The following is a 27877-nucleotide window of genomic DNA, read 5'->3' on the forward strand; positions in this document are numbered from 1 at the left end:
CATGTTGCATTGCTGAACACACAAACTGCTCAGTCACAACACCTATACAACCAAATTCTATCTTAACTTTGCAAGCACAGCCCTACTCCAATCAGCTCCATAACCAAGAGCAAATTTTGTCTCATTCTTAAGAAAGATTGTCCTGGCACCCAGCAAACCCCTCACATCTCCCACAGACCTGGTCCTCCACGCTCAGAGTCTCCACTGACTTCTTCCAGGCTGGATATCTGAAGGAACCGTGGACATAATCTTAAGAAACTGATTATGAAAATCTAAACCAAAACTGAGAGCAGGACTCTGTATGACATATATGGAAGGTGTTTACGAGTTCTGCCATACAGAAGTGTTGGGATGAACCTGAAAATTGGTTTTGTGCTTTTGTTGCTGAACGCCGAGAGCTCTGGTCCAGGGTTTTGGTGTACCAGAACAACGAAACAGACTTGTATGCTCCAGCTGGACCCTCCCTGAGGAGATGGAAATAAAAGCTTTAGAAGCTCCAAGACATAGCAGGGGACAAGTGGCATTACATACATAATTTACACACTATCAGAAAAATATACTGGAAAAAGATGTTTAATCACACACCTTCTTGAAGCCTCCTTTGTGTATTTTTCCTGCTACTTCTTTCCTCCTAAACCCTCAGCATGTAAATTAGGCTCACTATTACCACTTACATCACCATATCATGCTATTCAAAAGTTCAGCTTGACTGAGTGTCCAAGATAGTATTTCTAGGGAAGAATTAGCATAATTACCATTTGCAAATAATCTAAGGGGGAAAAAAAAAAAAGAGAGAGAGAGACAGACAAACCAAATGGATTTTAGACCCACATTTAGTGAATAAAATACTGAAGTTCCCTCACACAGGGGTGCCAAAGGTAAGTTGGGCTTCTTCAGTTCTGCATGTGTATATAGAAATACAAAACCATACAGGATTACAAAGCAGAAGCTATGCTATGTTTGCTTAACAAATGAAATATAGATACTTAAATGAAAATTAAACAGTCAGGTCTTTGTTATTGTAGTAGAGCCAAACCTGTGTAAAAATCCATAGAATAAATAATCTATATAATCCTCTGGATAAAGTAATTCAACAGAATAACTCATTTCTACCCCAAGAAATTGCTTATGCCTATCTGCCTGACTAGGTCTCCATCTTGAATTTAAACTGTAAATAGAATATGCAGTTATCTTCTCTAGAGCTTTGCAATTGCTTTTCTCCAGATAGGTTGTAGGATTCAGATGGTCCTTAATCTGGATGTGACAACATATGTCATACATAGGCCTGTTTGCAATTTCGGTTCAGGTTTTCATAATCAATTTCTTAATAAGATTATGCTCAGGGTTCATTCAATTATCTCAGCACAGAGCCTAAAGTTTTCCTCAGTGCTATGCTTTACAGAAACACTTCTATTCTTGCTATGACATTCAATAATGCCATTTACTCCCCAAATATTTGTGGTTATTGGCCTGGAGCCCAAATGATGGAATGCTGAGGATCTCCTTTAAAAAAAAAAAAAAGAGAGAGAGAGACGAAGAAGACTGAAGAAAAAGGTAGGAATCTTTTCCAAGCCAATTGTACAGTATGAAAGAGAGATACTGAGACTGCTTGGAAAATATTTTTTAATTCAAAACCCCAAGAAGCATAAAACTATCAGTCAAAGAAAGGGGAAAAGCAGGAATAATTAGGATCACATTTTTCTGAAATCTACTGAGAATTCTTTACTGATTCCCATAACAACCAAATGCACCTCTCAGAAAATCCTGATGGCCACTGATTGTAACTGCCCCGTCAGTGTGCAACAAGCTCCTGAGAGCTGCTAGAGAAAGTCCTCAGGCATATGCCAAGGACTCACGCACATGCCAAGCCATGTGTGCAGTTTTTCCCCTTGTTATTTTTTTTTTAAAAAAACAAGTCTTATCCAAATATTTTGACCACAAAATAGTAAGGTTTAGAATACAAAAATACTGGAGGTCAGACTCTTTCAGCAGTTAGACTAGGTGCAAGGATATCAATTTAAAAGGCTGTGTGCTGCATATAAGCCAACATTGGAATTAGTCCCTTCCCCTCCTCTTGATAAAGAAACACAAAGTTTGTAGGGAGAGGTTTTGTTCTGTTTTGTTTTTTCCTTTTGCTTACACAGGTCTACATGATAGCAAGAGAACTCATTCTCAATAGAGAATTCTTCAATTCACCTGTGGAGCTCCATGGGGTTGTGTTTAGGGACACACTGATGCCTAAAAGAAATACAGGACTCTGGAAGAAGAGCTAGACTGGACCCTGGTGCAGGTTGCTCATACAAGAGAGTAGTTTTACTTTCCCTCTGCACTTCGGGCAAAGCTGGACACCAGAAATGGTTTAGTGGTTTAGCCACTGCAGCATAGGCCTCACAGTGTGGTCCGCAAAAACCGCATAAATTTTTATGGGAACCCGCATAAAAATTCAGCTTGGTACTGAACCATATGCTGCCAAACCTCAACTCAAAATAGCTAATTTTAAAGGCTGGTTGGACTTGTCTATACACAATGTAGTCAAACTTTTGACTGCAGCGCAGACATGCCCTGAGTTGTTTTACCAAATTATTCCACAGTGCTTTATATTCCTTTCAAACCCATCCCTTCTTTCTAATCAAAGCCTGGACTCACAGAGGCACTTCGACTTCGTTTGTGAGCTCCGGCTGCCTCCTGGTGTCTGCTGGGACATGGAGAGCAAGAAATACTCTTAGCCTCTTAAGGAGGAAAAGACATGTAGCACTTTAGGAGAATTTTAAGTCCATGTGAGAGAAAAGCCTAATCCTGACAGTGTCAGTGTTTTGTACGGTATTCTAAGAAAAAATTGCTGCAACACTTTAAGTTCATTCTATAAATTATGCATTGTGCATATTTATTCACTGGAATGTATAAGTGAATTGTAAAACAAGATATTTTATGGGAAATGCGGTGTAAAGCATACATTAGCTGGTTATGGCTCATGCATCTCATAGGCCAAAGCCAGATACTGTTCAGTCTAACTAGCTGTACTATCTACATGAGCTGAGGAAATAGGAGAGGAAAGGCTTTTCCAAGCCAGAAGCCCACAGTGGAAGATGCTCCGAGGAGGAGGATTAAGCCTCCCAGCTGCCAGAGCAGACAGAGGGATGCCAGGCAGGCAGGGAATTCGGCTCTGCAGCACTCTCCCCTCCTTTCAGTTCACACTTAGCTGAAACAGGTCAAACATTATTCCAAGTGCAAAGCAGTTGTTTTTTCCAGTGGATGAGAGCGTGCGTATGTGCAGAGACAGGTTTCACACAACCACACTTGAAGCTTGACTATTTTGAAAGAAAAGGCTTGAACACTACAAATATTATGCTATAGGTAAGTAAGTAAAGAGAAAAAGTTCTGGCTAAGCTACTAAAGCAAAACTCCCCATCTGAAAAGATATACAATGTTTAACATCCATTCTGTGCAGATAGGGACTGGAAATAATCATTTAAACTTATTTTGGTCCTTGACGATGCAGAGGCTGTCTGGTAGGGCTCCCAGAGACACATACACACCTGTCTCCAGGGGCTTTAAAATCAGTAATGTCTAGTGTAGCTGAAACAACTACAGAAGAAGATAAAATCTACTCAAGGTATAGAACTAAACTAGCAAAGCCCTCCCTCCTACCTCAGTCTTTACTCTGGCAGCTACCTACATGCAAATACACTCTAGACTGCAATTGCATTAAGCACAACTGGAAACCTTTCTCTTGCAAATGAGAGTGCTAACTTCAAACTGTATAACAAAGCAAGGATCATCAGCTTTTCATTATGTTTCCTCTCCTTGATGGGGCAGATTTTTCTGCCAAAGTTATGTTATATAAAGCATTTATTTTCAAGGACCACTAACAATTTTAATATGACTTCCCTATATATGCAGGTGCCCTCAGCTGCATACACGACAGTGTTCACAGAGTGTGTCGTCTCTGAAGATAGAATAGTTCACTTCAAGGACTGAACATGGAGTGAGTTTATCTTTCTTCATAATTGCTCTGCTGCTATACTGGAAGAAGTGTGCAAGGAGTAGGATTTAATGTTGCGATAGTAAGACAGGTTATAAGACACGCCCGGAAGAAAGTCTCAATTTTCAACACATTTATAGGACTAACTTTGCAAATAAAAGCCTAGTGTTTCGTGTGGCCTTGATTCAAAATTCCTAGAGGGAGTTCATTTGTTTCCACTCCAAAGAAACAAAACATTTCATCATCCTATGAGATTTCTTACATATTATGTACAAACTTTCAGACATCAAAATGAGCGCAATGAGCCAAGCACGCAAAATAAATAGTGTATATTTTGAATTGTCTGCAGCAAGTGACCAAGGAGAATAAAGAGGAGGGATGCAAGCTCTTCCTTTGCCTACAGTCATGCTTTTTTGCTTTCTTGAATTCTTTCAGATTATCTAGCAAGGAACCAATTCAAAGTTCCTTAGAATAGGTGGATATGCCTATATGAATGAATACTACTTCAGCCTGGTCCAAAGCATCTGAGACCAGGAAAGAAAGAGTACATCTTTTTTCCTGTATGTGCATGAATCAGTTTCTCAGATGAAGAATATAGACCATCTCTGTCTTCTTGAAGATACTTGGGAAACATTGGCAGGGCAACCTGAAAACCTGTGCAATTGCTTACACCCATCTTGCCTGTGGAAAAGCATTTCATCTCAAGCAGCCTTGTGTGCTTTGCAATTGATATTTTCAGTTCAATAGCTGTACTAAATAAATAAAGATCAGATCACTGAAAAGTTTGTTTTTGTTTTCTTGGAAATAATCCCAAATTTCATTCCAATTCAAACAAACGCTTGGCAGAACCTAAACCAAACAGTTCAGTCAGTACTGGTGCTCCCCCATGCACACCCTCCTTTTGCTGAATGGTGAAGACATTCACCCAAGGCATGGAAAGTTCAGGTTCAATTCCATTCTCTGTGAGAGGGCATTTAACTCTTATCACCTACCTTCTACATGCCCTGTCTTCATGCGGCAAGGGATGGTGAGGCACAGCTCCCTTGTTCAAACTGCAGAGCTTTGTTTAAAACTTTTGGCAGTTGCCTGGAGAAGGTATTGGATTATGTCTCCCTCTTCCAGCATGTCTCACCTCAGGGCATGTCATAGCTCATACTTTTTTTTTTTTTTTAATAAATATCTGCTTGTTAGTAACGCGTGCACTACCAAGTCACCCTAACGAAGATCTACCCGAAAATACACTTTAACTTCACAGCTCATGCCCTGTCCTGAGAGGGGGACAAAAGAGATGAAAGCCCTGCTCAGGAGGAGAAAGTTTTCGAAACTGGGTCTTCCGCATTCTTGCTGGACTGGCTATTAAGTAAGTCATAGAAATGCTTAATCAAGCCTTTTATTCATCTAGTAATAAACAGCAAAATTCACGCTATGCAGCAAGTTCAGACAAATAGCTTTAGGATGCCAAATCTGCATTTTTCCTTGAAGAAAATAATCCCTTTCCCCCACCCTGCTTCCCAAGGGATTAAAAAGAATCTGCCAGCCCATCCCTCCAGGCTTGCCTATACAAAAGCAGCACTCCACAAGAGCATATTTCTCTTGAGTCAGAGTAGCTTCCCATCTAGCAAATAAAAGATTTCTTGGTCCTAATAAAGAACAACAATTCATAGTTAATATCTTTAGCAAGAACTTTTGATACACTTCCAGAAAATAAACCTATAACTAATATCCTGAAACTGGGATTGCTACTAATCTTGCCAAGTTAACCTAGTGCATGGCTTGGGAGATTAAGGAAGATAATATTAACCCTCTGGGTAGGATTTCTTAAAACAGCTCAATGTGGGGCACTTCTAGAGAGCAAGAGGCAGAAGAGAGTATAGAGATGGGGGAAAAATACCCCTTCTCCTCCCTGGCACTGCAGTCCCTGGCTGGTCGCTGAGAAGAAAGGACATTCATATTCCATTCCTGTCCCTCATGGTAGTAACACACATGCACTGTAGCTCCAGGCTCAGACAAAACCCTTATCCTCCATCTTGCTGTCCTTATTTCACTCCACTGAGCAAAGGGTGGCCCCAAAGGACAACTCCACTCCAAGAAGTGCGAAAGCTTCTGAGGAATTCATGGCTGAGAAATTCAGAGGCATGGAAAGCACAAAGCATGTAACAGGACAAAAGAGGAAAATAAAAGTGTACAGAACAGGTAGAACAGAGAAAACAAGAAATTATTCAGAAACAGTTTTGTAAGAGAGAATAGACAAAAAACTAGACAAAGGCTGCAGCAAATGTCCTCAGTATGAGGTCACAGACTTGGACACATCATATGCCTGTGCTTCAAATGGGGATGCAACGCACAAATCCTCAAACAAATGTCAACTGAGTTTGCTGTTGAACTAGAAGCAATATAGCTATCCCATCACGGTACTGTTTGAGCACAGCAGACACTAATCCACCAATTAAAAAGGCAAAGCTTCCTACATTGTGCCTGACACTATGCCAAAATGAGTGTGTTGCCAGCTGGACCTGATCTACTATTTCCACACAGAGCTGTACTGTGTCTTGTAGATCTAGAAGGTAAATCATCTAACTTGTGAGTCTTTGCCCAATTATCTGTTGCATGGTATGGATATCTCAGCCTTTTAGAAGGCTGAGAGGAGACCTTTTCAATGTGTACAAGAATCTGAAGGGAGGGTGTCGAGAGGATGGGGCCAGACTCTTTTCAGTGGTGCCGAGCGACAGGACGCGAGGCAACGGGAACAAACTGAAACACAGACACTTCCATCTGAACATGAGGAAAAACTTCTTTGCTGTGAGGGTGACAGAGCACTGGAACAGGTTGCCCAGAGAGGCTGTGGAGTCTCCTTCTCTGGAGATATTCAAAACGCGCCTGGATGCAATCCTGTGCAATGTGCTCTAGGTGACCCTGCTTGAGCAGGGGGGTTGGACTAGATGATCTCCAGAGGTCCCTTCCAACCTCAACCATTCTGTGATTCTGTGATATGCCCTCTGTATCCCTAAGGATGTCTCCTGGAAACATCTCTTCCTTTATGAGCCCTAGAAATCTGCCATTAAAACAAAAGCTTCTTAGAGGGAACTACCGGTAAAGTGATATGTTGAAATAACCTGAATAAAAGAAGACCTGAAGGAAGACAAGTACGAGCAGACCAAGGAAATTTCATTTGTGTTTCCAGTATCCCATGACCACAGTTTGTGGTGGTCACCACAGGCAGTGCTTGGAGTGCAAGAGGGTCACAAGCCTCAGATAACTACTAGACACAAAAAGGTTTTGCCAGTTCAGCATGAGTCTTGAAATAGGGGCATCTACAAGCAGAAGGAAGAGTGGTCATTTTTACACACACAGTTACAATGACCTGAACAAGCGGTGATGACTCATGATATCAAATTTCTAGTACTTGCACCCACTGCCATTTTTGAAGCAGTTCTTCCATGCAATAGCAAGACTCTTTCAGGAGACGACACTGCCCCAGCCCCTGCACAGCACAGCTGGGTAGCGACTGCTTGCCTGCAGTGCCCTTGTATTCCCTGGCACCCCGGGGATCCTGATGCTCACATGGAGCCGGACTCTTCTCAGAGGTGCACAGCAAAAGCATGAGAAGGAATGGTCACAAGCTGCAGCAAGGGAAATCCTGACAAGGTATAAGAAAAAACTTTTCCACTAAGACAGAAGTTCAGAACTGAAACAGGTTGACCAGAGAAGCTGTAAAATCTCCATCCTATAACTTGACTGGACACAGTCCTGAGCAAACTGCTAGCTTTGAAGTTGGTCCTGCTTTGAGCAGGATTTTGGACCAGAGGACCTCTGAAGATCCTTTCCCACCTAACTGTGCTGCAAGAGCGCTCTCTGCTCTTGCCATGTCCTCACCATGGCTGGGTAATACAGGGTGGAACAGAACAGTGCATTGGTTTCCCAATTACATGCTGGCCTCTCATAGAGCTTGTAATATTTTAGCATTTAACTCCCAGTCAGACTGTGAAAGGTAAAGCTTAGTCTAGCTGAACCTCAAGCACCATCTGTGAATAACCAAGGCCTTACCCCTCACAGACCTGTGTAAAGCAGGAGACCTGAAGCTACATCTCCTGCTTTAGTCACCACGCTTTGTAAACTCAGATGTTCAAGGTAATCTTCTAGCTGAATTTCTTTCCAGCAGTTCCTCAAAGTCACGTTCTATTCCTTGCCCATTCAACACTCTCTTTTCTTCACAGCAAAAATAGTAAGGTCTGACTACACCTGTCATCTAACTATCATAGCCCCATGGAAGTTGTGTGTAGACAGTCTGCAACCACTCTGAGTGGAGTCTTCTACATGTGCACAGCAGCTAATGATGTGCAAGTAGGAGAAGTGCTAAAACTCCTGCATGCAAAGCTGCTTGCATCCAAGACACAGCTGAAACAGCACAGATTGTGCCTTGCTTGGCCAGACCTCAGGTATCACTAAAGATCCAGTAAGGTCTGTTCAACCCTTCATATGCTCAAAAGAATTAACATTGTCTAGGAACTCCCTTTAAAAATGCCTGGTTTTGAACTGCTTACTTAAATCTCTTTTCCTTCCTTTATCCCTGCTGAAACCTAGCTGTGATTAATATTCATACGTTCTGCTGGATTCTCTTTAAGTAATACTAACAGAAAGTGCTTGAGAGCCTTCAAGGCTTCATTTCTTTTGATGTGGTTTTGCTGGCCAATACAAAACCTGGATGAAATTACAGACTGACTGAAAGCCATAGCACATCATGCTCTTTAAAACCCAAGAGCTTCCTAGCATGGTAATGGGCTGCTTTGGAATATTCATCTTAACATTTTACATTAGAAAACAGACACAGTAGCATCCTACTTGGGTAAGACAGAGGTTATGGGATCACTTGTACAAGGTTACCACTGAATGTTCTGCTCTCCCCCGTGCACTCCCGTACATGCTCTTTTCTCGCACAATAACAGAGGTCTCAGGCAACCACTAACAAAATATAGTGACTAAGTCTGCCATTCCAGCTAGAACATTCCCAGAAGGAGCGTCTGGAAAAATTTGTGAGTGCCATTCCCATCCTTGTACTCCAAACACATCAGCCTCTCCAAATTCTAGGAGAACAAGTTGCCAGTGTGCCACAGACTAACGATTGGTAATGCCTGGGACATCATGCTGCATGTAGGGATAGTGATAGAAATGAAAACTATCAAAGTTGGATGTTTTGCTTATAAAAAAAAGTTAGCCCTTGCCTTGTGAGGAGAAAAAAAGTAAGAAACAGGAGATGTGGATAGACATTGTAGTAATGTCAGGAAGTAGTGATTCTGTAGTGATTTTTGTGAGTCTTTATTTTGTGATGCCTGAAACTTAATGGTATTAGGAGTCCTTTCTGAACTCTTTCATCACACCACAGGGACTTTGTCTGAGCCCCCCCCTCATTCACCCCTTTGAGCATCTGCCATTCAATACTAAGAGAAATACTGAGGATTATTTTTTCTGTTGCTCCTGCCTCTGAGAAGAGGCATAGGGAAGGGACCCACGTTGTGCTTGGGATGAGAATGCTGCTGCGGGAGAAGAGGCAATGGGAGTGCACCAGTGCTGCCCTTCCTCAGCTGCTCTCCACTGAGGGAAAACCCACAGCACAGGGAAAGGATCCCAGCCGCACCTAGGACTGTGTAAAACTTTGCTTTGTCTTAATATATATCCTTACATGCATCCTAAAATCTCCAGAAACTGATGCTTAAAAACGAGGAAAGCCATTCCAGGGGACACAAGATGTGATCAGGTCCAGTGGACCTTAGATGTTAGATATGGGGGCGCTTCTCAGGACATTGTACTTATAAAATGACCGGCTGCCTTCAGATGCTTACTGCCTGAAGAGCACACAAAGGTCTTAGTATCACTTCTTTCACTTTTCTGACAACTGCAGGCTCAATTCTGCAGATGGCACTTTCATACATTCAGTCAGATAAAATGGATGCTATTACAGGCGTTTGATCTGGCTTGCAGTTGCTTTCAAGCACATTGCCATATTGTTAACATGAATCTCTAGACAAACTTACTTTCTTTGGCAGCACAATAATTCAGTGTTCATTTCAGAGTGGTACTGATGATAAAGATGTAACAGTGACAGCAACAAGCAGGAAAATACTTTAGGACACTGAAGCAGAACTTATAATGCCCTTAGAAAAGGTCCTCCAGACAAAACTAGTTTTATTTCTGTCCTGCTGCATCTACAAGATTATTAAGTACAGAGAATATAAAAGAAAGCTTAGCACCCAGACTCACAAGGAGAGCTGGGCAATGAAACTTTGCCTGGTTAATCCCCTTGTGGGAACATGGCCCAGAATGCTTGTACTTAAAAAAAAAAAAAAAAGTCCACAAGCTCCAACATGCAACAGATATTTGAGTTTTCAGATGGCCTGGCTATGTGACCTGGGTCTTAGTTTACCAAATGAAGAGATATGCACCTAAACTGAAAAGCTGAAATTCTTCAAGGCCCATAAGGATATATTTAAGAGAATCTCTTTTTCCCTCCTCATCCAACATCTATTTTACATGGGAGAAGGTTGGCAGAATTTGGGTTTCAGCCATGAAGAAATCACCCCAGCAGTTTGTTTGTTCTGTGGAAGAATCAAGGCATTCAGCATAGCTCTCGTTGATCCAATTGTAATGGATTTACATTAACGTAATTGTGCTGTGAGCAGAAACTTTCTAAGTGAAAAGGTCTGTTTCAGTTACTGTGCTAGTGTGTTCCATATTCCTGCCAAATAAACAAGATCTCCTGCTGGGTGATTGGAAACAAGCATAAGAAGTTTAGTTATATAGTGCTGATCTTTACAGTCTAATCTCATCCCTGCTCTATATTACTTCTCCAAACACCAGATCAGACCTGGATGTACAGCAGTGCCTGTGGGCTGGCAATGAGAGATGGCCTTATTGCCTCTCCAGGATCCTGCCTTGAGCTGGGCCCAGTGCTGAGGACCAGAAACTCCTGGGGCTAGTTACCCATCCACTCACCTCCCTGTGAGCGTGGTGTTTTACATACAGGCACAGCTCTTGTCCTTCACAAGAATAGTGGGTAGCGAGGGATATGCAGTAAATGAGTATTGAAGTCACGGGAAGGAAGCAGGCCAAGGGCATGGAGGAAGCACGGAGTCACAGTGCCAGGAGGGTCAGCATTGCTTCTGCTGCAGCAACACACAGCAGTATATGTCATATATTCAGCAGCTGTCATCAGGACAAAAGCTAGGTGCACCCCTCACAACAGCAGTTACAGTCAAGAAGTGCTTGCTGTTGGGGAGAATCATCTCTACATCTGTTGAGATTATATTGAATCCACCAACCTCTCTACTAAGATGTAAAGTGGAAATTTTACAGGTGTTGGAAGCATCATCATTTTGGTACAATTCCCTCCCCCCCCCCAAAAAAAGACACAAAAACACTCTTAAGATTTGTGCAGCCATGAATGTAAATGAGGGTCAACATGACATCTGATTTTGATCTCCAAGCCTAAGTCTAGCCCTACCCTGAATATGAAGTTCCCCTTTTCTGATATTAAGCATTGTAGAGAAATGCCCTCCTTTGTATGCCTAGACTAGTCTATGATAACACTGGCTGTGAGAGAGATGAGGGGAGGGGGCACACTATTAATCAGTAAATACAGAAGTTACGTCCTAAAAACTCTGATCTTATCTAGTTCCTCCTAACTTTTAGGGGCTCCCTGTGGTTTACAGCGTATATTGTGACATACCTCAGAAATTAGGGACAAGTTCTTATCTATATTTTACAATTATGAAATAAATTCCAGTATAGCCAAGAATGTTGAACTTCCCACTGCAAAGCTGCACTAAACTAATAACACAGCTTTGTTGTCTTCAGAGCCCAAGTGTATACCCCCCAGTCCTGAGCCGCATAAGTGAGCTAGCACATACAGAACTGGCTTGAGGGTTGCCGAGCTGTGTGCCACCCCTAAGGCGATAGCCCAAGGCCCAGCAGAAAGTCAGTGGCAGAGCAGGGCTTCAACTTTTATGACTAGACACCTGATCATCTGGGTGGGCACTAGGCACTGGTAGTCCGGGGGGGGGCTCTGAGAGAAATCACAAAATAATTGAGGCGGGAAGGCACCTCTGGAGGTAGTCTAGTCCAAGCCTCCTGCTCAAGGAGGGTCAGCTCAAGCAGGTTGCCCAGGACCATGTACAGTCAAGTTTTGACCATCTCCAAGGATGGAGAATCCACAACATCTGGGCAGCCTGTTCCAGTGTTCAACCACCCTCACAGTAAAAAAAGTTTTTTCTTATGTTTAAAGGGCATTTCTTGTATTTCAGTTTGTGCCCATTACCTCTTGTCCATTCAGTGGATACCACTGAGAAGAATCTGGCTCCATGACTACTAAGTTTCTTTCCTTACCCCATACTGCACTCAGCACTGCCCTGATCCATTGTGTTAGAGCTAATTAAACTTCACATTGGGTATCACTCACTTGTTTGAAGAAAGTCATAGAAGATCCTTATTTTTTCTTTCAATAGAGGATACAAGGGCTTTCTCTCTTTCCGATCTATTCTGGTTACTTTTGTTCTTCCATTGCCATCTGCATCTCTGATGTTCTTTATCCATGTACTTAATCTAATCCCTTGTTATCCAAGAAAAGGGATAGCTACATATTATCCATACCCACTTTCTAAAACCTGAAATAGAAAACTGCCTGAGGCTAATATGAATATTAAACTGAAAAGCTTCTGAACAGCTGTCCTCATAGGGGCCTATTAGCTCCTGTTCTCTTTTTCATACATGAGACAGATCTGATGGTACACACATATATGAAAAAGTCACTGGCACTGAGAGGGCAGAGGAGAGAAAGATTAAATCAAGATCACTCAGAATGAATACAAATAAGACATGCACCTCAGTCAGAGCCGAGGTGACAGGGAGCTGAACGCTGTGCTACTTCATCCAAATACAACTCAGGAGTAATTCAGTTACTGGGTGGCTGGTTACCTGTAGCGGAGCTCAGATGTCTTCTCAGTGGCAGCTATAGGAACAAGAAATTTCTCTTAGAAACACAGATTTTTTTTTCTGTAATTCTCCATTTCTTTTCAGCCACCATCCCTTTGTCTTCATGGCATATTCATGTTGTTCCTACAGTTGCAGTTAAACAGAAACTTCTACTACCAGCTATCAAGGGCTCATTTTCCAGATGCAATGCTGCTACCTTCCAAGGGGAAACGTCCAGAGGAAGAGCCCAGACGCAACAGTTCAGTGACTGGTGGGTTACCCCACTCTCTCTTTCACCAGCCTAACACATATACCCATCCCCTGCTGATTTGCAAGACCCAGTTCTTCCTTCCCCACCAGTTACTTATGTTACAAGAAACCTGGTTTGAACTTTGCTGTGTTGAGACCTGTGAAGCAGAGCAAGGCAAGGAGTGCACTTTAAGCCTGAACTGTCTGGGAGCTAATGGCTCTAAATTGACATTTCCATCTAGTCTGTCCAATGTGCAGGGGGCTCCTGACTCAGTTTGTTCACCTCTTGTGGAAGAGGCCTTGTTTTGTTTCTGAAGGCAAGTTTGAAGGTGTCCAACTGACCGCTCCAGAGCCTGAGGCTTCCCATTTACTCCCAGCACAAAACATGTTGGTATAGTGAGTGCATCTTGAGCTTTTCCCAAGCTCCCCGTGCCTTAAACAACCATGTGCTGTACCCAACACACCCAACCCTTAGGACTTCAGCATTTCAGTTCAAGAAAAGCCAAAACAGTTCAGACAACATACTCTCCAGAGCTGAGTAACCTTCCAAGAACCCCAAGGTACAGACACTGCAACTTAGATACTGAGTATGAGCAGCACCTGAATATTCCTGTCCTTGGGGAAAGACATCAGCCTCTCAGCTAACCTCAACTGTCCAGGCCTGGAGTGAAAGATGCTCACATACCACCCACCCTCCCCATAGAAATCAGTTCAGCAAACAAAGAGTACAAACATTTAAAATACCTTCACAAACACAGCATGCACTGGCATCTTCTGGTGTCTCCTAGATGAGGCAGCCAAGGCTGCAGGAGTTGAACATCTCAGCTTTCATATGCTAAAAAAAAAGCACCTCTCCCTTGTTCCACCACCCATATTCAGCCCCACCAGGACCTCTGCCACCCCTGATCTCCAGGCCTCACTCAGGGCACAAACACCGCACCCCACAAGTTTAGCTTTTGAATCAGCTGCCGGGGCTGGAGCAAAACCACTACCAAAATCACAACCTTACAGCCCCAGAGCCACCCCCTACCTCCACAACTCCCTGGGCAAATGTAGTTTGTCAGGCCTCCCCCTGCTACATAAACCATTCTGAGCATCCCCTTCCCAGCTGGTTGGATAAAAGAAAATGGGAGAGGTCTAAGGAGGGCAGGATCTAACAAGCTGCGAGTGGTCCATTAACAAGTGATGTGCAGCTACCACATTGCCCTGGTCCCCTTCACTAAGCAGGGGAATGGGAAAATTAGATTATAGGCCCTCAAAGCTTTAATATGCCTGGTATTTCCCAGGAGTATTGTCCAAAGGATCAGAAAACAGGGAAATACTGTGAAGAAGGAGGAACATATTTAAGGTCACTTCTTGAGTCTTGGCTATTGCACAGGGAAGAATGCAAGGCTAGAAGAAAAGCAGACTAAGAGGCAGTATGAATCTGTCTCAGTATTTGTGCAGCAGTGTTGTAGCAGCAAGCTTAATGTCAGACAGTGTGGGAGGGGAAGGTGATTGTACTGTAAACCAGAACAGACTTTACTCAATCACATTCTCATGCTCACCTACACTCAAGCACCAAGTGATCCAGCAAAATTACTTGCAGTGACACAGAGGACAAGACACGCTGGCTAGCAAGTCCTTAGCACATCTTCTAGTTTTTCCTCAGCTGGCAACCATATGGTGCTTTTGGATTCATCTTTTGTGCCCTGTAGGAGCAGACAGGGATTATGAGCTGTTGTCTTCCCATTCTGCCCTACCCCCTGAGTCATTAGCAACACTGCTCCTTTGCTTAGAGGTCTTTGTCTCCTTGTGTGGGTGTCTTGTGGTTCCAGTTCTTTTCACCCTCATGCTTAATGGCTTCAGCCCCTCCTTTTCTTTTGACTGTCCTTTTTTTTCCTGGTCTAGGTGTCCTGAAAAGCTGCATGTGGGTGCGCTACCTGACCAGCTAATCTAGGTGCTGTCAACCCAAGCCACTCATATCTCTCTTCCACCATTCCTTCTGGTGCTCCCACACTCAAATGCTCCCATTCATACTCCATCACACCAATCTTAAATGTTGCTAACTACACATCTTGACTCTTCTAGAATAGGAAGGCCTGAAGGCTCAGCCACTGCTCTGTCAGTGACAGTCCTGGGGAAAAGCAGACATTTTCCAGAGCAAACTTTCTCATTCCATCTTTCTTTCTTTACTTTTCAGTTAGAAGAGTTCTTCCTTTTACATGGGAGTCTGCCAGCCACCCAAGCCCTACTGCTCATTTACCAGTGTCAGCTCACAAAAGCAGCAGCAATAGGTTCTTCTAAAATACTTTTCATCCACAGAAAGCCCTAGTGGAACAAGACTGCTGTTTCAGAGCTCTCCCTCTTCTTTTTAACCTCTCTGCTCTTTTCACAGACTGCAAAGTGGCTGATAACACTGGAACCAGGGCTTTTTTGGTTTTTGGGAAGATTACAGAAGAGCCTCCTTACAGCCTCAGTTCTGAGCTCTTTCAGGTCTCTGGCTTTCCCTGCTCTCAGAAAAGGGGTCACAGCTACAAGATGCAGATACAAGCCTGGACAAAAGCATATCTGGTAACCTGAATGGTACTTTAGCTAGCTACTGGGAGCTACAGAAATAGGCTATGGGTGTAAGGAAGACTTTGTTCATTATTTCACCCTTTTAAACCTTTTTTTAGGAGAACAGCCAAATGCCTCTTCCATATTCAACACTCAGTCTTCCCAGTGTGATCATATGATTCTTGTCCTCAAGTGAACAGTGTGTTTTTACTTCAGTAACCCTGCTTGGCAGGCTATCGCATGCAGTTATTATTTTCTGCATGAGAAAGTACTTTTCAGTCCAAACTTTTTTTTTCTTTCTTTCTGTATGTTTGAATGGAGTCTTGACTATTTACCTCTGTGAGGTTGAAAATAGTAACTTGGATTTAGGTGATCATTTCTTTTGATGATCTAAGAGTTTTTAAATTTTAAAGAAAGCTTTATTTTTTAGATAGCCCTTTTTCAAAGTAGGCTGATTTTAGAATTTTTTTAAGACACTACAGTAAGAAATCTTTCTTACTGCCTGAAGTATTGAAGAGTGACTGACCAGGGAAGCAAACTACTTAGGCAGAGAAAGCTTGTTGGTGATTAACAAGCTGGAAGTTGTGATTTCTGTGTTTAGAAGTTGCCTGGTTTGGCCAAAGGCTTTTCAGCTTCACAGTGCCCAATTTAGCCAAGGGAGCAAACACGCACCGCAGCGGGGACCTCTGGGGGTCTTATGCGAAGAGGACTTCACCTCCAAGGCACAAGGCAGCCGGAGTCTGCCTCAGAGGCTTACCCAGTGCCTGTGTGACAGTACACACATCTACACGTACTCTTTTCTCCTCCTGTTGCCTGACAGTGATGCCACCACAGCCGCTGTGCCCCCACGGTTGCCTTGACTGAACAGCCTGGAGCGCCTGCTGCAGTTCTGATTCTTTCCCTTCTGGCGAGCAGCGTTCAGTCCGCTCAGCTCATGCAGGAATTGACATCAAAAAAAAGGAAGGGGTTGGTCATTGCTTGGTAGGACAGGGTCAGATATTTTCTGATATTTTTTTCCGGATCTGATTTTTTTTTCCCCCAGATTTTGAAGCAAATGTTTTTGTTTTCCATACTTTTTTTTTTTTAAGTTAAAGCTGATAGCTATGGTCAAAAAGGGGCTTAGGAAAATAGAAAAGAAAGATCCCCAACAAAAGGAAATGTTAGTCTGAGGAGTCCCTTATATTCCCATCACCAAGTAGCAAAAGTATTTTTAAAAATTGTTCTACTTTATTTAAAACTTTAAAGAGTCATTGGAAGAGGGACCAGAATCTGTGCCTCAGTCTCAGAGAATGCTGTAAGCACACAGCTGGAGACTCTCTCTTCTGGTCTAGCATGCTCTTTCACTCCTCCCAAGTGTAATTCTGATATTTGAACAAAGTTGATAAAGACAGATCTCCTCTTACCTCCCTCCCTCTGTGACCCTAAAAGTTCAGCGGCTAAGACATTTGCTTACTCAGCAGCAGACAGAAAGAGGATTAAAATCTGTCTTTCATGAGAGTTTTCATCTCCCCTTCTCCATTTGCCAGTGCCTCTTGCAATTCAATGCAAACATGCTTCCCTGTATTTTTCTAAAATACCCCAAATCAGTCGCTTTCATAAATCCCTTATTCATTTTTGAGCTGGTTAAATTAATTGTTTAAATACAGGTCCAGTTCATGAACACTTTCAGATCAGCTGGAACAAGAATTTTCAGTGAACAAACAATTCCTGTCAAAAAATAAATAAATGTAATTCCAGACCTCACAGTGTCTCTCCTGCAGTTTCCAAAAAAACCTGGAGTTTGTACAGGGTTTAGCAGAATTAAGCTTCATGGCTCCTCCTGGCTGCCAGCTGCCAGGCCCATGTGAGGGGAATTGTCTCTACCAGCCCTGCCAGGCCCAGGTTTGCCTGGGAACCTGGGGAACAGCGTAACATTGCTAAAGTCTCAGGGTGGGCTTAGCTTCTCCCAGGAGCTGAAAAGGCATGCCAGACGTTTTGCTTTCCATTCTGTAGTCTGCAATTATTTGTTGGTATTCGACAATGGCTTTATTAATTCCCTCCCCCCCTTCTTGCTGTTGCCAGGACCCTCCATCCATTTCTCACACATCTTCTATTTTTACCAGACCCTTAAGGTGGAACTCATTCAGTGAAACTTGGAGGGCTACAGGAAAGAGGACTATACTGGGCTGGTCATTTTGGCTTCCTCTGTAGGCAGTGCAAAGAAATGGGATCTTCTAGGGACCAACCCACCTCATCCTTCAAAGGGAGGTTTGTATAGGCCATATGGATCATAGCACACCTGCCTCTCCACTGAATAAAAAGGGATCCTGGAAAGGACTTGCCCAGATGTAGATACCTCCTCTAGAGATGCCTGAAACTTCAGAAAGATTAGGTCAATGCTATTCTAGGAGACAGCTCATTTTGTGACTGAGCACTCTGGGTGTCTACATGCCTCAAATAGCTTTGCAGTCTCTGCAGCGCTGTCTGGACACCGAGATTCCTTCCCCTAAAGCAATTTTAGCACAGCAATAGTTTGCTGTTTTCACTGATGTTGTAAAAGGGCTTACTGATATCAGGATACTCTTTAGGCAATCAAGAATCACTTCCCCCACTTTGCAGTTCTGTGAAGTTGCTCTTTTTTTTCCTTTCTTTCTTTTTTTTTTGAAATGCAAAGAAAAAACAGAGAGAGAGGGAGAGGGCAAGGTAAGACTCAGGCATCCTGTATGTTTCCTAGAGGAGAAAGAAGTTCATGACCCTGTGCCAGACCAGCACCACAGAATACAATGAAGCTCCAGAAAGGCTGAAATATTGAAGATATTTACCTTGGCTGATTCCTATGAAGCAACAACAACCCCCCCCCCCCCAAAAAAAAAAACCAACAACAGACCTTTTAAGCATAAATTCCAGCACATTGTACGATGTTATTTCAATAGCACAGACATTTTGCGTGGTATTAAATTGTGCCATGTTAGGAGCCTAGGCCCCTTACATAGACAGCAGATCAGTTCAGGGATTTCAAGCTTTCAAGATTTCAAGATTTCACCCAAGCTGACAGTTGAATTTGCTTAAATTTATAACACAAAGGCAGCCTCAAGTGCTTGGTGAAGTTCTTGCCTCCACATTTAAAAGTGTCAAGTTCTGCAGTTTCATGAGCAGTCAGAGCTAACTGCAGGTTGCTGCCAGGAGGAATGGCCAGTCCCACCCTCCTCTTCCTCTGCTGTCTCTGACCCTGCCCCACTCCTCCCTTGTGCCTACCACTTGTGTCAAGCACTGAGCTACCAGAAATTTATGTCTTTCTTGTACAGGGAAAGTTTCAGTCAGAGCAACAAGCCCTGCGATTCCTCCCACAGCTACACAGTTGCAAAAGCTGATGTAAGGGACGTAGTAGGTGGATGAAGAAGAGCTGCAAGGAGCAGGAGGTGGCAATTTCCCCCTGAGCTGCAGAGCATGGTCTTGAATCAGGTGAGTCAACTGTAGGTCAACTGTGCAACCACATCTTGTTTTCAAAGATGGCAGCAACTGCGGTCTCTATTTATTCAATAATGCACCATTTTAAGGTCTAAGCATTGACAACATTTCAGCCTAGAATGATGGTCAGCTTCTAGCTCCTCAGCTGGGCACCAGCACTGACCCTTGCTAGTGTCACATCCCCCAGAACTGCCCCATTTTCTGGGAGTATCTAATGGTTTTTTGTTTTGCCCTCCCATCACCTTGTTTTCCTTTCCGTATCTTAGGACACAGACATTGATATGGACACAAACCAGCGCATGCGCTGTAAACAGGGAATGGGTTGAGGCTGGAGTCTCCCAGCGAGGGACCCATGTGGAAGTTCAGCTTGGGAGAACAGCAGGGCCTTGTATAAACATGTGCCATCCCTCAGCCGCAACGTGGGCATGTTGAGTCTCAAAGCACCGCTGAAGGTTATCACATACAGGTGGAGTATGAGAGTCAGAGAGAAATTTGTCACTGTGTTGACGATGAGTTTCTACCTCTGCAACAGCAAGCAAGGGATACTGGAAAACAGGGATACCAAATTTAACTCATGATAAGTTTATCTGGATAAAACAAGTGCCTAAATAGCCAGAATGATTCCAGATGCTGCTATAAAACACTGGCTCTCTGAATCATAGACTTTTACCTTGGAATATGGACCTTCATTGTCCTAAATGTGGATGATAAAATAACATTTTTCTAGTTTCATTGACTTGCTTTTAATCAAGTCAAAATGGTGTTTTTTAAAGAAAGTTTGGGTTTTAGTAATGCTAGATTTAGTGTGCCATACATGTTTCATTACAAACTACTTTGGCTTCAGGATGTTGACATGTGTTTACACATCACTATAGCCTTTGGCCAGAACTTCTCCTTTATAATGAGGTCTTCTCTACTCTCCTTTCCTACACTACAGGCATGAAAATCTTCCTTCAGACTCCAGACACCACCAACTTCTGGACCTGGTAAGGGAAAGAGGGCCTTACATATCACCCCAGCTGTATAAACTCCAAACTTTATCCAGTACCGGTGACTACTATTTCACATACTTATTCTTCCTATGTTCCAGTACTTCCTGTTATAAACACTTCCTTCTCAGGGAGTTTCAAACAGCTCACTATGTTTTGTTTTGCTTTTTTGCCTTTTTTTTTTTTTTTTTTGCTGGTTTTGTTCTTTGGGGGTTGGGGGGGGCAGGGAGGGCAGGGGAGTGAAGAAGGGAGCGAGGAGGATGCAGGTCTGCTAGACACTTTGATAGACTTTTCAAAATGTTACTTTTTCCTCAGAGAGGTTTGCCTAAGTCTAATAGTCTCCCAAACCTCCACCTAAAGCAAAAGGGCTTTAGCTCTAGCGCAGCTCTGCCCCTAGCATGTATTGCTGAAAAGCCTAAACTTCCCACAAAGCTACCTAAATTTAAACAGCCAGAATAACCCTTCTGTGGGAACAGGAAAGTGCTGGGTCTTAGATATGTATGCAAGAGGGACAACTTGACACTCCTAAATGCCTGTAATAATTTCACTCTGTTCTGTTCAGATGAAAATAACAGACAGAAATGATGTAAACTTGGCAAGTGTTATTTTTAATTCATCAAAATTTATTCCGTATCTATTTTCTTCCAAGTCACTGTATACTGAAATGTGTGCAGTCAAGGTTGTCCTCCAGCAGTGATTTGCATTTTTGTCCTCTTATTTTTGCATAAACTCCATATAGATGGTAATATACACATATATACAGATATATACAGAGATAGGTATTGGTGAAAAGCAATCTCTTTATGAAGCTGAGACGTCACTGTAAGTCACTAAAAAATGTTTAAATGTGCAGGTGCTTCTATAGTTAGAAAGGGATTTAAAATGGAGGGATGGATATCTAGACAATAGCACATCTTTTGCAGGAGGATTTATACTATGCCTTTTTTTGAAGACTACTAAGGAGGTTTAATTCACTGTAGCAAATATGCATCAAGCCTGGAATGACTTTGAGACAAGAGCAAGTCCTGAAGATTGCTTGCGAGAGCTCTTTTGTGCCCTTGCTTTCCACTATCTTTTATATCGGGATTTGTTTTTTTTGGTAATAAAATAACAGATAGTTGCTGCAAAAAGCTACATGCAAGAACCTTTTCCTATCACATCTAGCATCTAGATACTATTTGGAAAAGTCTTACAACAACCACAAGCACAGAGCTCAGATTTGTTTTGAATGCAGTATTCAAAAAAAGAGCTGACCAGCCTGACAGTAATACAATGAACAAAGTCCAAATCCTGCTCCTTTTCTTTTGGGTTGGTGCTATTATCTTATTACTTGGTAAAATGGAGATGATGGGCAGGCTTTTTTTATGATGTATTTTAAACCCAAAACTCAAGTAAAACCTTAGTTATTGCACATGTTAGTCATATTTGAAAGTGGTTATTAAGTTCCCAAGCCTTCTGAATGTTTTTGAAATATGTACTCAAGAAATGTAATAAAATGAATCCATTTTTTACATAACCCTAATTTCAAAAAAAAGAGCAAAAATATGCTCATTATTTTACTTAGCTTTTTATTCCGTCATTACGGCACAAGATAGAACTTAAAGACAACATCACTGAATAAGTCTTCAACTCCATTAAGACTAGTATGTTTTATAAAAATTTTTTTTGATATGATACACTTTCCCTTATCAAGTGATAAATTCTCCTAGAATACTGAAGTACATTGCCACCTGCTGGCCATAAACATTTTTGCAACTTAAAAACACCAGAATGTGTGCAACATCAACTTTTAACAATGCAACATACAGTTATTGACGAAGTACAATTATTTCCTCAGACTTTGGCACAATATTTATAGAAAAGCAGCTGTGAACTTCTCCAAATGTCATATTCATTTCTGAAATTCTGTGTGACTCCCTTTTGTAAGTATACTTCTGTCTTTAAAGTTTTTCTTTCTGCTTTGTCTAACTTTCTTAATGCTGAAGCTTTGTTATTTTAAAGGAAAAGCCATATTCTTTCTCAGTTATTACACAATTCAATTTATTGGGTTTGATTTTCTAACACTGGATTTCTAATTTGGATTCCAGTTTATTCTTTTAGAACAATATATAAAATCACACATTTATAAATATATATATTATATCCTGTATACATAAAATTGCTGTTCTTCTAGACTGGGATGGCAGATCTTTGCACTACATCTTTTAGTTGTTTTAGGCACGGCCTCGCTTTTAACTGATTCTCTGAATTGCTTCCTATCAGAATCTAAAAAAATATTTTTACAATCTTGTATCAAATTTTAATTTTGTTTGCAAATATATTTATAAGAAAAAATATTTGGTATTTTCGCCCCTAGCTCACTACTACCCTTATAAAATATATGGCTTTTCATGTTCCACTCTATTTTAGTGTTTTTCCATAGGCAGTGAAAAGAAGGACTACTTCCCCCTTTAACAGTTTTTTTTATAAGCACAGAAACCAGCTTGTGCACCTTCTATAGAATTCCAATGCATATCACGGTAACATAAGTGCAGTGATTTAAAAAAAAGAGCAGTCATGATTGATTGACATCTGCATATGAAAACATAATATGATTATCATACAAGACCCATTACAGAATATACAACCATCAGACCTGCAGATATATAAATACACTTTTAGCAACATCGAAGCAATAGTTTTATCTTATACACAGTGTATGCATACAGCGTTATTAGACTAAAATTTTCATCTTGTTTTTCTCTCTTAAAAGCTTGCTGCAAAACAGGAACGTACTGTATTTGTAAATGGACTGCTGGACAGTGCTGTTAAGAAATTAAAGTGAACAAAGTTAAAAAAAAAATTAAATGTAATTTAGTTGGTATAAAACAAGCCAGCTCCCCTGTTTTCCAATGTCACTGTTGTTTTCCTATGAGAGGGAGGCATAGGTCTGACCGGCAGTTCTGCAGAGTCCGATCATACGAGGGTTTCCGGGAGGGCGTCAGGGTTATCAGCGGATAAGAGCTCCCAGATTTGCCACCTCTCTCTTTGCCAGTCATGCCAGTCTGGCTCGGAGACGTTTTTACTGTTCTGCATATGAGCTGCCGTGGAATAGACGTTAGCCACCGGGGTCTGCGGGGCCGGCCGCTCCCGCCTGGAGGTGGCCAGGGCGGGCGCCGGGGCTGCAGGCCCTGCCGCTGCTCTGGTCCCTGAACCTTTGCCTGGTCTCTGATGCTTCCACAAGGAGTGCAGCGTGGAGGAGACGCTCGGTCGCTGCGACGGTGCAGCGCTCGTTTTGGCGGGGCCGGGGTATGGCGGGGGCGGCCTCTCTTTGCTGTAGGAAGCCTTGGCTGAACTTTGCAAACAGCCCGGCTTCGAGTCATGCTCAATGAGGTCCTCCGCGCTGCTTAAAGTCAAATGCCGCTCAGCTTTTGAAGGTGACTGGTCTGAACTCCTGCTGCCCGTGTCGATCTGCGGGTTACTGCACACCCGAGACACCGTGGGATGGAGCTTACATTCGGGAATGGCGGCCGTGGTTTGACTCCTTCGCATGACCTGCCTGCCGCTGTCCAATTCGGAGGAGCTGCCCTGCCACCGAGGAGAATACATGGAGAGGTTCCCTTGGGAAAGAGAGCACTGTCCGGGTCGCAGCAAGCTACTTTCGTAAATGTTTCCGTAAGAACCTGGGGGCCAGAGCGAGAAAGAGAACATCAGTCTGCCACATAATCATTTGAAGGACACTTTACAAGTTACTGCCTGTTCCCTGTGTCATACAGTAGAAGAGAGCGGGGGGTTTTAATTGCCCGGCTCTGCAATGACAGGATTGCAGCCTCGCTACTGGCTGAACCTGGGGACTTGGAGCAGCAGCCCTGCATCTGTCAGGCTACCACACTCAGCAATCTCTAACATTTATGCTCTGAACCATGTCTATTATATGACTGGGTGACTTTAGTACTTCACTCTTACATAAAGCCCCATGGTACTTAATATCTTCCAAATGCTGGAACAGGAGAAAGTGTTTTAATCTCACAGTTCCTCTATGACGTGGGTGCAGATGGGAGAAAAGCAAAGGCAGAAAGGGCTGGTGACTTGTCAAGGCTGCACTGGCCAGAGGCACAGCCAGAACCCCGGCCTTCCAACCTCACGGGCCGTGCTTATGTCATTACTGCGAGTGCTCTCAAATCCCCATAAGGCTTCTACCTTCTTTCAGAACGACATAAAACTTTTAAAAGTAATTTTAAAATGACTTTTTAAATTATCTTGTGACAGTTTGAAATGTTGTTGCATTTGTATAACCATTCTGCTTCTCTGTATTTTATTGAATATCAACCTTTCAAAAACAAATGAAGTTCAAGATCTTATAAGTGGTTTACGTATGTGTTTAACACTGGGCAACATGAATTCTCCCACTGGTTTCACTGGGATTTCTCAAAGAGTATAAAGCTAGGAATGCATTTGTATCTTTACTAGATTTGGGCTTAAAACTTCTGAGAAATATCTGACCTGTCATTGCTGGATCTTTGCAAGCGCTTTTCAGCGTTGAATGCCAGGTACCCCAGATATCAAAATGATCCTCTGAAACATCTAAATAGCAAAAAGAGCCGGAAGAAAATAATTAATCAATCCCTTTAGAGGCATTACTTAGAAACATACGAATGGAATAATAAGTTACGAATGGAATAATAAGTTAAACTAAGATAAGCTTTATGTAAGATATCAGAGTTGTTAACATATACTAGCATCTGGCTTACTGTGCATCTGGCACAAACACACCTAATGTATTGATGTTAATTGGTGTTTTAGGCTTAGATTCTGTAACGAATTCTGTGAGTTCTACATGGGCAAGATACCTGAATTTGCTGTAAGAGTAGAATTTTCGTCAAGTCCACTGCCTTCCTGAAGTCAATGGCAAAATTTGAACAAGAATAGGAGGCTTTGATAAACAGAAGTTAGTTTGTGTGCTTTTCACCAGAAAGAATGACAAAGCTCTCTCAGGCAGCCCAGCAAGCAAAGAAGATAATCTACAGTACACTGTTGCAAACTTACAGAGACATGAACAAGAAGGCACAGAAAGCTACAAAGCGGTCACTGTAAGGTATGCTCTATCTACCTGCAATGTCACTTGGTTCTTACAAGAAAGTGCTGCCACTTATCAGAGTTTTAATGAAAAGCACACATCAGGCATTGCGCTGGATTATAATTGTTTCATGCCTTTTGCTGATTCCCTCTGGCAGTAAAGAGATTTCCTAATTCTTCATGCTCCAGTATCATAGTCATGCATATTAACCAAAAGATGGTTAATACATTAAAACTTTATATTATTTCCTGTTCATAACTTACTAGAAACCTGATCAAATTTTGAAAGCTATTCAGAGATTCAGATACGTAACACAGAAGACAAATGCCCAGTGGCATTTATAAAGCATCTAACTGAGATAATAGTCTAAATCTCATCCATTCCAAAGGAATTTAAGTCCCTAACCAGTACCTCTAAAGTAAAATAGTTTTAAAAATACCACCAAAAGTCTATCTGTATCCCTAAGAACTAAACAGTCCTTAAAGTTTGGCTCAACATACATGCATTTCATGAACTGATTTATCAATTATTTTGACATTTTTAACTGAAAAGCATCCTGAAGTGCTGATCAGCTGTCAGCTTAAACCACAGGTTTTTATAGAAGATACCATTCAGGTGTGCACCCCCTATATAGGTATGGAAATTATGGAACCCTGCACTAGTATTGCTAGGTGTGTAATTGGTAACAGATGTAAAGCTGTACAGCTGTCATCTGAAGACATGGAGTTGAGGACATCCTTTTCAAATTTGGAACCTTGGAAGTCTTTAAGTCTCAGATTTTCCCGAAGTCTGGAGCATAACCTCTCAGATGTAAAACCTACTGAGCAGGACTAGAGATAAGTCTCTGCCATGCTGTCACAAAAAGGCTGAAGAGCAGGATTTGTAGAGTTTTATTTTCTTAAAAAATAGCTCCAGCTTCTGAGAAATGCCATACCAAAAGCACCTCGACTGCTGGCTGAGCTAAGAAGGAGGGTTGAGCACAGCGCCGTAAGGCACACCATAAAGAAGGGAAGTTGGTCAGCCATGTCTTGTGAGGTTCTTACACTACTGCTCCTACATTCCCAATAGCTGACATTAGAGAGAAGACACTTTTAAATTATTTTAGAAATAACCATCGTTCACTGAGAAAGCGGAACACAAGTAGGATATACTCTACCTTTTCCAGCCTGTGGTGCAGAAGAATTCTCTTTTGTCTTAGGCTGCAAATGACCAACCAGAGTGTACTGTTCAGGTACCTTGTACAGCTTGTCTGGACTGAGGGCAACCTCTTCTTGCGTCGCCACCAGCGAGCGTTCAGACAGTACCGGGGAGTTGTTGTCATAAGGGGAGACATCTCCGCTTGAAGCTTTGTTGGAGTCTGTGGAAGAATGTCTTCCACCCGTGGAGGAGGAGCCTTCTGACCGCAGCATCTCAGGGCTTCTGCGAGATTTTGATAAACAAACTACTGTCAATGAAAGATGCTTTATGGTTACAGCTACAGGTGCAGTTTGATATCATACAGATGAAAGTAAATATAGAAATATGATCACAACTGCTGAAATGAAAACACTTCAAAAGCAATATGGAGTGAATTTTCCATGAGTAAAACTTCTGCCATGAAGTGGCCAGCAGAGGCCACTAAAAATCAAAAGATGATGCTGCCAAGAAAGAAAGAAAACAAAACCCACACAGTTGCACAGTTCACCACAGGAAATTAAACAGTGAATCAATTCCTTATGTTACCTTGACAATTTTGCTTGTTGCAACAATAAATCTGAGGACACGTTAGGGAAGATTAGTTAGATGATAAATGGTATGGTAAAATCCCTTCTTCCATTCTAAGTAATACACATCAGAGAAATCAGAAACTTAGATCATCTCACACTGTGGCAAGGACGCTCTTCTAGAGACATCACAAGGTAAATATTCTACAGAGGAGAGCCAGATATATGTATAGGATTTCTGATGGGGGAAACAAACAACTGGCTCAGTTGATAACTTCTAAAGCCTCTTCTACCATTTTACTTTTTACATCGCCAACACCACAGCCTGCCTTTTTGACCAAAAAAAGGCAAAAAATGACCACACCAAAAATTACAGCCCAGGCTTACAGAGAAAACTCTCAGTTTTAAAGCGTGTGGAGAAAACTGAAGGAGATTGTGATGGTGTGCTCCTTTCCCCCCACTGATGTGCTCTCTCCCCCTCAACCTGACCTCCCTGTAAACAGCACGTATGTAGGGGCTAGTTGAGCATGCACCAACTAAGGCCCGTCTAGTATGCAAATATGACTATGAGTCAATCATCTCCCCCCCATAAAGAGGGGGCAGCCCAGAGCCCATTGAGCTCTCCTGCAAGGCAGCGGGCTGCACTGCAGAACCTCCCCTTGAGCAGGGATGCCTCTCAAGGTTACTTCTCGAGGTCGAGAGATTCCTTACCCACGACGGATCCTCGGTAAGTGATTAATAGCATGCTGAACTTTTGCGAACTTCGTGAAACTTTGCTGAGTTATATCTCTGACTAATTGCACACATAATCCCTTAGACATAAACCGTTGACCAAGTCTGAGACTAGGATCGGATCCAGCCGCACCTAAGCTCCTCTCCGAAGGAGTTTAGAAAGCAAGGGGTCAAGCCTGAACCTCATGACTCAACAGGAGGGTTTCCTTCGCACACACTC

The 27877-nt window shown here is 42.4% G+C and overlaps 1 protein-coding gene across 4 annotated transcripts in view; it reads right to left on the reverse strand.

The window, feature by feature from the left end:
• Window positions 1-20748: 20748 nt before the first annotated feature.
• Window positions 20749-27877, reverse strand: part of ARHGAP6 (Rho GTPase activating protein 6) — a 351199-nt gene continuing 344070 nt past the window's right edge. For all 4 annotated transcript variants that reach the window (XM_067296516.1, XM_067296526.1, XM_067296534.1 and 1 more), the window contains exons 11-13: window positions 26379-26641; window positions 24649-24729; window positions 20749-23828 (exon numbers count right to left, since the gene is read on the reverse strand). In XM_067296516.1, coding sequence (XP_067152617.1) covers window positions 23122-23828; window positions 24649-24729; window positions 26379-26641 — 1051 coding nt within the window. In that variant the 3' untranslated portion in view covers window positions 20749-23121. The remainder of the gene's footprint in view (window positions 23829-24648; window positions 24730-26378; window positions 26642-27877) is intronic.

Source organism: Apteryx mantelli, chromosome 1 (assembly GCF_036417845.1).
Source record: "Apteryx mantelli isolate bAptMan1 chromosome 1, bAptMan1.hap1, whole genome shotgun sequence".
Taxonomy (NCBI): Eukaryota; Metazoa; Chordata; class Aves; order Apterygiformes; family Apterygidae; genus Apteryx; species Apteryx mantelli.